Source organism: Colobus angolensis, unplaced genomic scaffold (assembly GCF_000951035.1).
Source record: "Colobus angolensis palliatus isolate OR3802 unplaced genomic scaffold, Cang.pa_1.0 Scaffold107, whole genome shotgun sequence".
Taxonomy (NCBI): Eukaryota; Metazoa; Chordata; class Mammalia; order Primates; family Cercopithecidae; genus Colobus; species Colobus angolensis.
In genome coordinates this window covers 3,763,869-3,775,780 of record NW_012111697.1, presented here as the reverse complement: position 1 = coordinate 3,775,780, position 11,912 = coordinate 3,763,869, and the positions used below count along the sequence as shown (strand labels likewise).

Here is an 11,912-nt window from a genome sequence, read left to right as displayed (position 1 = left end):
TTTCTTTCTTTTGTTTTTTTTTTCCCTTTCTTTTTTTTTTTTTTTTTTTTTTTGTTTTTTTTTGTGCGACGGAATCTTGCTCTGTCACTCAGGCTGGAGTACAGTGGCATGATCTCCATTCACCACAACCTCTGCCTCCCAGGTTCAAGCGATTCTCCTGCCTTAGCCTTCCAAGTAGCTGGGATTACAGGTGCATGCCACCACACCTGGCTAATTTTTGTATTTTTGGTAGAGACAGGGTTTCACCATGTTGGCCAGGCTGGTCTCAAACTCCTTACCTCAGGTGAACCACCTGCCTCAGTCTCCCAAAGTGCTGGGATTACAGGCGTGAGCCACCACTCCTGGCTGCAAGCTTCTTCTTTCTGTTTTCCTCTTCCTGACAGAGCAGGCTTTTTCTCCATGTACAGAAGGACATTTTCTCATCTCTACAATCTTCTCTGCTCTTCCCCCCACCCCATTCCTGTCTTCCCTTTGAACACTAAAACATGAAGTATGACACTTGCCTCCTTTGCTTTAGAACTTATACTTCTATTAAGGGATCAAGAGCCCAAAGTCTTTTTTGGTTAACTCAACAAATTGATAATTCAGGTGAAAAGGATCTTGTACACCGAAAGTGCTCATCAACAATTAATTTTTGGGCCAGGCATGGTGGTGCATGCCTGTAGTCCCAGCTAGTCAGGAGTCTGAGGCAGGAGGATAGCTTGAGCCCAGGAGGTCGAGGCTGCAGTGAGCTATGATCATGCCATTGCACTCCAGCCTGGGCCACAGAGTGAGACTCTGTCTCTTTAAAAAATAAAATAAAATAAAAAATAAGAAAATTGGCCAGGCACGGCGGCTCATGCCTGTAATCCCAGCACTCTGGAAGGCCGAGGTGGGTGAATCACAAGGTCAGGAGTTTGAGACCAGCCTGGCCAACATGGTGAAACCCCATTTCTACTAAAAAAGTTAGCCGGGTGTGGTGGTGGGCGCCTGTAGTCCCAGCTACTTGGGAGGCTGAGGCAGAAGAATTGCTTGAACCTGGGCAATGGAGGTTGTAGTGAGCTGAGATTGCGCCACTGCACTCCAGCCTGGGTGACAGAGCAAGACTCTGTCTTGGGGAAAAAAAAATTATCTGGGCGCAGTGGCTCAGTCCTGTAATCCCAGCACTTTGGGAGGCTGAGGCAGGCGGATGGAGTCTTGGTCTGTCAACCAGGTTGGAGTACAGTGGTACAACCTCAGCTCACCGACTTAGTGTTAAGTTGCAATCTCTATATCCACTCTCCAGGTCTGGACCAGCCTTCTGGAGAACCTGAAGACCAGCTGCCCACAGAGCCGCCTGCAGGCAAGTCCTCTGTCCCCTGATCCTTCCCGTCTCCCCAAAGGATGGAACCTCCTTGTCTTTGACCCTACCTGCTCTGCTCGTAGTCACAGTTGCTTAACAACTTAGTTCTGGCCGAGCTCAGTGGCTCACGCCTTTGAGAGGTCAAGGCATGTGATCACTTGAGCCCAGGAGTTGAGACCAGCCTGAGCAACATGGTGAGACTCTACCTTTGCAAAAATAAAAAATAGCTGGCTGTGGTGGCATGTGCCTGTAGTCCCGACTGCTCAGAAGGCTGAGGTGGGAGGATTATGTAAGCCCAGGAGTTGGAGGATGCAGTGAGCTGTGACTGAGCCACTGCACTCCAGCCTTGGGAACAGAGGGAGACCCTATTTCACACACACACACAAAAAGACTGAGTTCTCTCCCTGCAGACTTGCAGACCCCTTAGAGCTTCCTCTTTTTTCTTTCTTTCTTTTTTTTTTTTTTTTTTTTTTGAGACATAGTCTTGTTCTGTTGCCCAGGTTGTAGTGCAGTGGCAAAATCTTGGCTCACTGAAACCACCACCTCCCAGGTTGGTTCAAGTGATTCTTTTGCCTCAGCCTCCTGAGTTGCTGGGATTACAGGCACCCGCCACCATACCTGGTTAACAGTTGTACTTTTTTTAGTAGGGACGGGGTTTCGCCATGTTGACCAGGCTGGTCTCAAACTCCTGATCTCAAGTGATCTGCCTGTCTCAGCTTCCCAAAGTGTTGGGATTATAGGATTACAGGCATGGGCCACAGCACCTGGCTTTTTTTTTTTTTTTTTTTTTTTTTTTGAGACTGAGTCTCGCTCTGTCGCCCAGGCTGGAGTGCAGTGGTGCGATCTCGGCTCACTGCAACCTCCACCTCCCAGTTTCTTCTCTTGCTTCAGCCTCCTGAGTAGCTGGGACTACAGGCGTATGCCACCACAGTCAGCTAATTTTTTGTATATTTAGTATAAATGGGGTTTCACCGTGTTAGCCAGATGGTCTCTAACTCTTGACCTCGTGATTCGCCCACCTCAGCCTCCGAAAGTGCTAGGATTACAGGGGTGAGCCACTGCATCTGGCCATTTTTTTTTCTTTGATCTTCCTCTTGCCTGGAGTGATAAATTTTTCTCTCTGCCAAATTTAGTTTAATTCTGAAAATATTAGCTCACTCCATGGCCTGTAAGAAGCCTGCATCAGTTAGCATTTGCTGTATAACAAACCACTCCAAACATGGGTGCTTATAGCAACATTCTTTCTCATGATTCTAAGAGTCTGGCAAAACGGTGCTGGTCTGGGCTGGCTTAAGTAATCTCTGCAGTCAGTGGCAGCTCCACTGGACTGGGTGGTCCAGGGTTGCCCCCTTCCCACACGTCTGATGGTCATCTGGCCTCTTGGTTGGAACAATGGAGATAACTGGGCACGTGTCTCTTCTTGACTTTTTCACATGAAGGTGGTCACAGGGGTCAAAAGCAGCAAGAGAGTACATTCCAATTTACTAGCTGATTCTGTCACAGTTGCTATTGTCTCACTGGACAAAGCAAGTCACATGGCTCAACACAGAGTCAGTGTGGAAAGGCCCTGCACTCAAGGATGTGACTACCAGGAGAGGATTGCAACCGTTTGGCAAACAATCCCCTTTAGAGCCTGAGAAAAGGGTTGCAAGTGACAGAAATACAGCTGTTTTGTCAACACATAGAAGAATGACTTGGCTGGGCACAGTGGCTCATGCCTATAATCCTGGCACTTTGGGAGGCTGAGGCATGTAGATCACTTGAACCCAGGCATTGGAGACAAACCTGGGCAACATGGTGAAACGCCATCTCTATAAAACAAAAACAAAAAAATTAGCCAGGCATGGTTGTGCACACCTGTAGTCCCAGCTACTCAGGAGGCTGATGCGGGAGGATTTCTTGAGCCCAGGAGGCTGAGGCTTCAATGAGCCGAGATCACGTCACTGCACTCCAGCCTGGGCAACAGAGTGAGACGCTGTCTCAAGGGAAAAAAAAGGCTTGGTACATGAAATAAAAACTTCCAAGTGTGGCCACTTTCAGGTGCTCAAAAATCTCACCAGCGATCTGTTTTTTGCCCTCTCTCAACTTTGCCTTCATCTGTGGTGACTTCTTTCTGAGTTTCTTCAATCAGAGGGGCAGAGAAGCCCTCCCCAACCTCTGTCTTCTTGATAGCTAGTAGAATTGTCCTAAATGTTTTGTTAAAAACACACGTTGGCTCAAATGCCTGTGTCTAAACAATCACTGTGGAGAGAGGAATGGAGACTTATTGTTCAGGCCAGGCTATGTGCCCACTATGGAGTCCTGCCTGAGCCCAAGACTGAGAGTGGGGAGTGGCTGTTCTCCCCAGGGGAAAAAAGTGCTGTTAGTAGAAGATAGGGGAGATGGCCAGCTAACAGATGCCTACTTAGAGGGATTCAGACTTGTCCTCAGGGATACAGCAGCCAAGTCAGCCTAATATTGACTGGGATGGAAGTTAGTGGAAAGAAGTCATTTGAGGCCGGGCGCGGTGGCTCATGCCTATAATCCCAGCACTTTGGGAGGTTGAGGTGGGCAGATCACTTGAGGCCAGGAGTTCAAGACCAGTCTGTCCAACATGGCGAAACGCCGTCTCTACTAAAAATAAAAAGCAAAACATTAGCTGGGTGTGGTGGCATGCGCCTGTAGTCCCAGCTACTTGGGGGGCTGAGGGAGAAGAATCACTCGAACCTGGGAGGTGGAGGTTGCAGTGAGTCAAGATTGTGCCACTGCACTCCAGTCTGGGTGACAGAGTGAAACTCTTTTTTTTTTTGTTTTTTTGAGACAGAGTCTCACTTTGTCACCCAGGCTGGAGTGCAGTGGTGTGATCTCGGCTCACTGCAACCTCCGCCTCCCTGGTTCAAGTGATTTCCCTGCCTCAGCCTCCTGAGTAGCTGGGACTACAGATGCCTGCCACCACACCCGGCTAATTTTTTGTATTTTAGTAGAGACGGGGGGGTTTCACCATGTTGGCCAGGCTGGTTTTGAACTCCTGACCTTGTAATCCACCTGCCTCGGCCTTCCAGAGTGCTGGGATTATAGATGTGAGCCACCACACCCAGCTAACTCTATCTTAATTAAAAAATAAAATAAAATAAAGAAGTCCTTGAGATAGGATTTTTTTTTTTTCCCCAGAGACAGGATCTTGCTCTGCTGCCCAGGCTGGGGTGCAGTGGTGCTATCATAGCTCACTGGAGCCTTGACTTACCAGGCTCAAGCAATCCTCCTGCCTCGGTCTCCCCAGTAGCTGGGACTATGGACATGCACCACCATGCTACTAAACTTTTAAATTTTTTGTAAAGAAGTGGCCTTGCTATGTTGCCTAGACTGGTCTTGAGCTCCTAGGCTCAAGTGATCCTCCCACCTTGACCTCCCAACGTGCTGGGATTACAGGCATGTGCCACAGCGCCTGACCTTGAGATGGAATTTGAAAGGCAAACAGAAGTTTGCTTGAGAAGAAAGGACATTTGAGGACAAACACTTAGCTATTCCAAAGCTCTGAGGTGTGAATTTGCTTCAGTGATTCCGGAAACAGCTAGTGGTTGGTTTGGTTTGTGTGGCTGGACAGTCCAGTACCAGGGTCTAAGTTTGGTGGACATGGCTAGAGGCGTTGGAAGAGGCTGGACCACAGAAAGTCTTCAGTGCCCAGCTAAGGAGCTGAAGCTCCCTCCTGAGTCCAGAGTTTAGTTCTGAGTTTGCAGCGTTCAAGCAAAGGGAGGACATTTTGTTAATGGCTTGACTTAAGAAGCCACCTGCCCTTGGGTGGCAGAAGGGTTGGGCACAGAGACCCCTCCCCATCTGTTTCTCTGACCCTGGGGGAGGGACTTGGTTCAGGGGTAGGCTTTCTAGGGGAGACCCACTCCTGGCCTACAGCCTGTTGTCTGGGATTCACTGAGGGATATCTTCCACCCCTAGGACCCTCAGGGCTGCCCCTGCTGCCTGTGCTGCTTGGTCTTGGGGGGCTTCTGCTCCTCTCCAATGTCTCCTGTGTCGGGGGGGTCCTCTGGCAGCGGAGACTCAGGCGTCTTGCTGAGGGTGAGGAGAGACCTTCCCTGTGGGGGTGGAGACCTGAGGGTGATGGGGAACTTCCTGGGGCCAGGGGAGGGGCTTGTATGGGGTCACTGAGCCCTTTATTCCTGTTTCCTTCAGGCGTCTCAGGGAAGACAGAGGCAGAGTAAGTGGGGATATTTTTCTGTAAAGAAGGCTCTGAGGGAGGAGGTTTGGGGGAGATGGGTGGCGGGGGGCAGCACTCAACTGCCTTCCACACCTCCATCCTGGAAGGTCGGAGGACCGAGTCAGGAACGAATATGAGGAGAGCCAGTGGACGGGAGAGCAGGATACTCGGAGCTCCACGGTGAGTGGGGGTGGCCCTGGCGACCCCACAGTCAGGGCACCGACGGCGACTGAAACCCTGCCGTTAGCATCAGGTTGATCATTGCCCTTCCTGGGACCGTGGAGTCAGAGGATGGAAAGGGCTTTGTCTGTTTTGCGTGCGGGGAACAGGTCAGCACAACAGAGGCAGAGCCGTATTACCGTGCCTTGAGGGACTTCAGCCCCCAGCTGCCCCCGACACAGGAGGAGGTGTCTTATTCCCAAGGTGAGTTAGGACCCCACTCAGAGGTACCCCCGACGCCTGGACTGTGTGCCTTGATCGTGTCTCCCTTCCACTCCAACTCCAGGTTTCACAGGTGAAGATGAGGATGTGGCCTTCCCTGGGCACTTGTATGATGAGGTAGAAAGAATGTACCCCCCGTCTGGAGCCTGGGGACCCCTCTACGATGAAGTGCAGATGGTGAGGAGCTTTGCATCAGCAGCCATCCTTCCTGGCTAGTGCTGGGAGCCTACCTCCTACTGCTTGTATTAGTTAGGGCCAGCTAGCTGCTGTAACAAAGAGGCCTGACCATGATCCAGTGGTTTAAAGAAGACAGTCGGCTGAGCATGATGGTTCATGCCTGTAATCCCAACACTTTGGGAGGTCAAGGCAGGAAGATCGCTTGAGCCCATGAGTTTGAGACAAGCCTGGGCAATATAGTGACTTGTCTCTACAAAAAATTAAAAAAACGAGCCAGGCATGGAGGTGTGCACCTATAGTCCCAGCTACTCATGAGGCTGAGCCAGGAGGATCCCTTGAGCTCAGGAGTTAGAGGCTGCAGTGAGCCATGATGGCATCACTGCACTCCAGTCTGGGCAACAGAGCAAGACCCTGTCTGTGAAAAAAAAGACGGCAGTCTATTTCTTTTTCACAGTCAGACACAAGCGGCCCTGCTCAAGTCATTCAAGTGTACATGAATGAGCCAGTTCACTGGGGATTCAACCCATGGGAAAAGGTGAAAGAATGTAGAGAAGGCACAACCTTGCCTTGTGGCCCAGGCCCTGAAATGGTGCACACCACTCTGCTCTCACTCCCCTGATGAGAATAGAGTCACACGGTCACACCTGATGGCAAAGGAGGCTGTAAAATATAGTCTAGCTTGGCAGTGATGTGCCTTGCTGCAATTCTGCTGCTGTGGAAGGAAATAGACATGAATTTTTTTAGATAATTAGCCGTATCTACTCCACTGATTAAAGGGAGAGAAAGAGAGAATTTGGGGGCCCATTCAAATGAAAAATCAAGGCATACAATTGTCATCAGGCCCAGCTGGGCCCAGAATTTTCCTCCCCAAAAATGCTATTATGGCTAGGCATGGTCACAGCTCACATCTCTAATCTCAGCAGGCTGAGGTAGGTGGATTGCTTGAGCCCAGGTGTTGGAGACCAGCCTGGGCAACATAATAAGACCCCATCGTGGAAAAAAAAAAAAACAGTTTAGCCGAGCATGGTGGCTCACACCTGTAATCACAGCACTCTGGGAGGCCGAGGCGGGTGGATTACCTGAGGTCAAGAGTTCGAGACCAGTCTGGCTAACATGGTGAAACTCTGTTTCTACAAAACATGCAAAAATTATCCGGGTGTGGTGGCACACACTTGTAATCCCAGCTACTTGGGAGGCTGACGCAGGAGAATCGCTTGAATCTGGGAGGCAGAGGTTGCAGTGAGCGGAGATCATGCTACTGCACTCCAGCCTGGGCAACAGAGCAAGACTCTGCGTCAAAAAAAAAAAAAGTTTAAAAAACTAACTGGGCATAGTGGTGCATGCCTGTGGTCCCAGCTACTCAGGAGGCTGAGGTAGGAGGAACGCCTGAGCCAGGGAATTTGAGGCTGCCGTGAGCTCTGATTGTGCCACTGCATTCCAGCCTGAGAGACCATGTTTCAAAAAAGAAAGGGAAAAAATGTTCCTAGAAAATCTAGATTTGTATCCTACGAGATTAGAAATCTTCAAAGAAAGAGAATGCCTGTTTTCCAGTGGCCCCAAATGCCCAATGCTGACAGTTACTGGTCTAGTTTGGGTCACATTCTCATTACTGAACACATCCCTGAGTCAGGGGATGGAATATGCTAATAGGAGAGGCCTGAGTCAGTTCGCCATGGGATCAGGGAGTAGGGACCAGCCCCACTCAGTTCACTGGGCTGAGAATGGGAGAGAGACAGAGAGCTCGCAGGGAAGTGAGGATGGTGGTTGTACAGGCAAAAACAACAGACAGGCACTTTGACCACCAGCCAACCCCCACCGATTGCTGCACAGTTAGGGAGATGGGACAGGACCCCTGATTTCTTGTATGGCCTTGGCTGATGCTCTGGCACCTCTGGTCCAAGGATTTCCTTCTGTCTCTGTGAACGAACTCCGATACAGGGCACTGTTATCAGATCCTAACTCCTCACCAGCATGGTGCAAAGCGCTGTCCATGGTGCTGGACCATATGCGCTCTCTAAAGCGCAGATGGAGGCTGCAGGCTTTTTCCGAAAAGGGCCAGATAGTAAACGCTTTGGCTGTGAGACATACGGTCTTCCTCAAACTCTACACAAACTCTGCCACTGTAAAGTAAAAGCAGCCATAGACGATGCATAAATGAATGAGTGTGGCTATGTTCCTACAAAACTTTATTTTTGGACACTGTAATTTGAACTTCATGTAATTTTTCTGTGTCACAAATGTTATATTTTTTCATCTTCCCCCAACAATTAAAAAATGAAAAACAGGGCCGGGCACGGTGGCTCACACCTGTAATCCCAGCACTTTGGGAGGCCGAGGCGGGCGGATCACTTGAGACCAGGAGTTTCAGACCAACCTGACCAACATGGTGAAACCCCATCTCTACTAAAAATGCAAAAAGTTAACCGGGCGTGATGGCAGGCGCCTGTAGTCCCAGCTACTCGGGAGGCTGAGGCAGAAGAATGGCTTAAACCCAGGAGGCAGAGGTTGCAGTGAGCCAAGATTGCACCACTGCACTCCAGCCTGGGCAACAGACCAAGACTCCGTCTTAAAAAAAAAAAAAGAAAAGACAAGAAAAGAAAAAAAGAAAAATAAATAAAAACCATTCTTAGCTCTTGGGCAGTAAAAGAAAAAAAGCAGGTGGCAGGCCATATTTGGAGCATGGGCCAATCTGCTCTAAAGTCTGCTGAACTAAAATAATCATTTTCTCCCAGCCCTAGAACAAAACACATCCCCAGTTAGGGCCACCTTTCATGTTTTTGGTTTGTTTGTTTGTTTTGTTTTGTTTTGTTTTGTTTTGTTTTTCTCTTCTATTATGATTAGGGAACTGTTTTGGAAATTCACAGGACAATAGAATCATAACTTACATTCCATAGTTGCCATAGCTGATAACATGGAGTTTTAAAGTTTTCATTCTTAAAAATTTTATTTATTTATTTATTTTTGAGATGGAGGCTCGCTCTGTAACCCAGGCTGGAGTGCAGTAGCACAATCTCAGCTCACTGCAACCTCCGCCTCCCAGGTTCAAGCGATTCTCCTGCCTCAGCCTCCCAAGTAGCTGGGATTACAGGCATGCACCATCATGCCTGGCTAATTTTTGTATTCTTAGTAGAGACAGGGTTTTGCCCATTGCCAAGGCTGGTCTTGAACTCCTGACCTCAAGTGATCCACTTGCCTTGGCCTCCCAAAATGCTAGCATTACAGGCATGAGTCACCATGCTCAGCCTAAAGGTTTTATATTTCTGACATTTACATTATTTTTCTAACATGAAATCATCGGATATCTTGGGCTTGCTTCAAAATAATCCATTTAGTGTGGGAGGGGAATAAGATAGAAATATAGATAAATCAATTGACCAAGGGTTGCCACTGGTTTTTTTTCTTTTTTCTCTTTTTGAGACAGTCTCACTCTATCAACCAGGCTGGAGTACAGTGGCATGATCATGGCTCACTGCAGCCTTGACCTCCTGGGCTCGAGCGATCCTCTTACCTCAGCCTCCTGAGTATCTAGGACTATAGGCACTCACCGCCACACCTAGCTAATTTTTTAAAAAATATTTTTTATAGGCTGGGTGCAGTGGCTCACACTTATAATCCCAGCACTTTGGGAGGCTGAGACGGGTGGATCAATTGAACTCAGGAGTTCAAGACCAGCCTGGGCAACAATGGAAGCCTCATCTTCAAAAAAAAAAAAAAATCAAAAATTAGCTGGGTGTGGTGGTGCGTGCCTGTAGTCCCAGCTACTTGGGAGGCTGAAGTAGGAGGATGGATTGAGCCCAGAAGGTGGATGTTGCAGGGAGCAACCATTGCACTCCAGCCTGGGTGACAGAGCCAGACCTTATCTAAGAAAAAAAAAATTATTTTTTGTAGGTACAGGATCTCACTATGTTGCCCAGGCTAGTCTTGAACTCCTGGTCTCAAGAAATCCTCCTGCTTTGGCCTCCCAAAGTGCTGGAATTACAGGCATGAGCCACCGTGCCTGGCCTAATATTATTGAAGTTAGGCGACAAGCACATGGGGTTCATCATAGGCATTCATTATAACGCACTCCTTTTTTGTATAGTTTGGGGGTTTAGTAAAAGCTAAAACAGTTTTTTCTGGGAAGTTAAGCAGGGGCGTGTATCCCCCAGATCTTCAATGAAGGCCTACAGGGCATCTCTCCATGGTTCTAACTCCACTTTTTCCCTGTCAGGGCCCCTGGGACCTCCGCTGGCCTGAAGACGCATATCAGGATCCAAGAGGAATCTATGACCGAGTGGCAGGAGACTTGGACACTCTGGAACCTGATTCTCTGCCCTTCGAGCTGAGGGGACATCTGGTGTGAGAGCCCTCTCAACCCCCTTGTCCTGCACCTGCAGGAATTTACACTCCACTGGTCCCTCTCATTACAGCCTGGGCGGAGCTGGTTAGGTGAGCTCCATAAAACCCAAAGGGACTAGGCTTTGTCAGGAGAGGACATGGAGGGGTTTGAATGACAGAAGATGGTTCAGCTGGTACCAGACTAGAAACAAGGTGTATCCTGGGGTTGGCTTTAGAAACTAAACTTCTCCAAAAGGATAGGGCAGATTGTAAACGGCATCTCAAAAATGAAATGTTGCCAGGTGTGGTGGCTCATGCCTATAATCCCAGCACTTTGGAAGGCCAAGGCAGGTGGATCACCTGAGGTCAGGAGTTTGAGACCAGCCTGGCCAACATGGTGAAACTCCATTTCTACTAAAAATATAAAAAATTAGCTAGGAATAGTGGTGCATGCCTGTAGTCTCAGCTACTTGGGAGGCTGAGGCACGAGAATCGCTTGAACCCAGGAGGTGGAGGTTGCAGTGAGCCAAGATCATAGCACTGCACTCCAGCCTGGGTGACAGAGTGAGATTCTGTCTCAAAAAATAAAAATAAAATAAAAATAAGAAATAAAATGCTATTCTGAGGGTCCCTATGTGCTTCATGAAGTAAAGTTTTCAGAAGTGGGAAAAGACATATTAAAACCTCTGTTCATTTTGCATTCCATGACATCTAAAATAGCTAATAATAAGTAGAATTTATGAACCCATGTTATATCCTACCTATTATTTTATTATTTCCCATAGTTATCTAACACAGGAGATATAAACTATGACACATGTAAACATAAGTTTGCTCTATAAGCATTAAAATAAACAGGCAATCAAAAGAAGCTAGAGGAAAAGAATACATACTGTATGCTTTCGTTTATAGAAATTCTAAACTAGGTGAAACTAATCTATGGTGGCAGAGAGCCGAGCAGAGGTTTCCTGGGGCCATGAGAGGAGAGTTGACTGCAAAAAGGCATGGGAGAACTTTCTGTGGTGATGGAAATATTCTATATCATGATTGTGGTGGTGGTTGCACGGACGCACAGATTTGTCAAAACTCATTGAACTGTACACTTAAGATGGGTGCATTTTTATTGTACATAAATGCTGTCTCAATAAAAGTGATTTTAAAAACAGGCTTCATAATAGAAGCCCAGTAAGAGGATTCCTCCCTCCCTCCCTCCCTTCCTTCCTTGCTTTTCTTTTCTTTCCTGTCTCTCTATCTCTCTCTCTCTGTCTCTCTCTCTCTCTCCCCCCTCTCTCTCTGTCTCTCTATCTCTCTCTCTTTCCCCTTCCCTCCCCTCCCTTCCTTTCCCTTCCCTCCCTTCCCCTCCCCTTACTTTTCCTCTCCTCTCTTCCTTTCTTGTCTTCCTTTGTCACCCAGCGTTGCCCAGGCATGATCTCAGCTCACTGCAACCTCCACCTCCCAGGTTCAAGT

General features: G+C 48.2%; 1 protein-coding gene across 1 annotated transcript in view; it reads left to right on the top strand.

Moving 5' to 3' along the window:
* The window catches only part of NPHS1 (nephrosis 1, congenital, Finnish type (nephrin)), a 25,546-nt gene extending 14,223 nt beyond the window's left edge, over positions 1-11,323 (top strand). The window contains exons 23-29 of the mRNA XM_011948347.1: positions 1,265-1,321; positions 5,252-5,371; positions 5,486-5,510; positions 5,618-5,690; positions 5,840-5,933; positions 6,016-6,128; positions 10,339-11,323. Of these exons, the coding sequence (XP_011803737.1) occupies positions 1,265-1,321; positions 5,252-5,371; positions 5,486-5,510; positions 5,618-5,690; positions 5,840-5,933; positions 6,016-6,128; positions 10,339-10,470 (614 nt within the window). The 3' untranslated portion in view covers positions 10,471-11,323. The remainder of the gene's footprint in view (positions 1-1,264; positions 1,322-5,251; positions 5,372-5,485; positions 5,511-5,617; positions 5,691-5,839; positions 5,934-6,015; positions 6,129-10,338) is intronic.
* Positions 11,324-11,912: the final 589 nt, after the last annotated feature.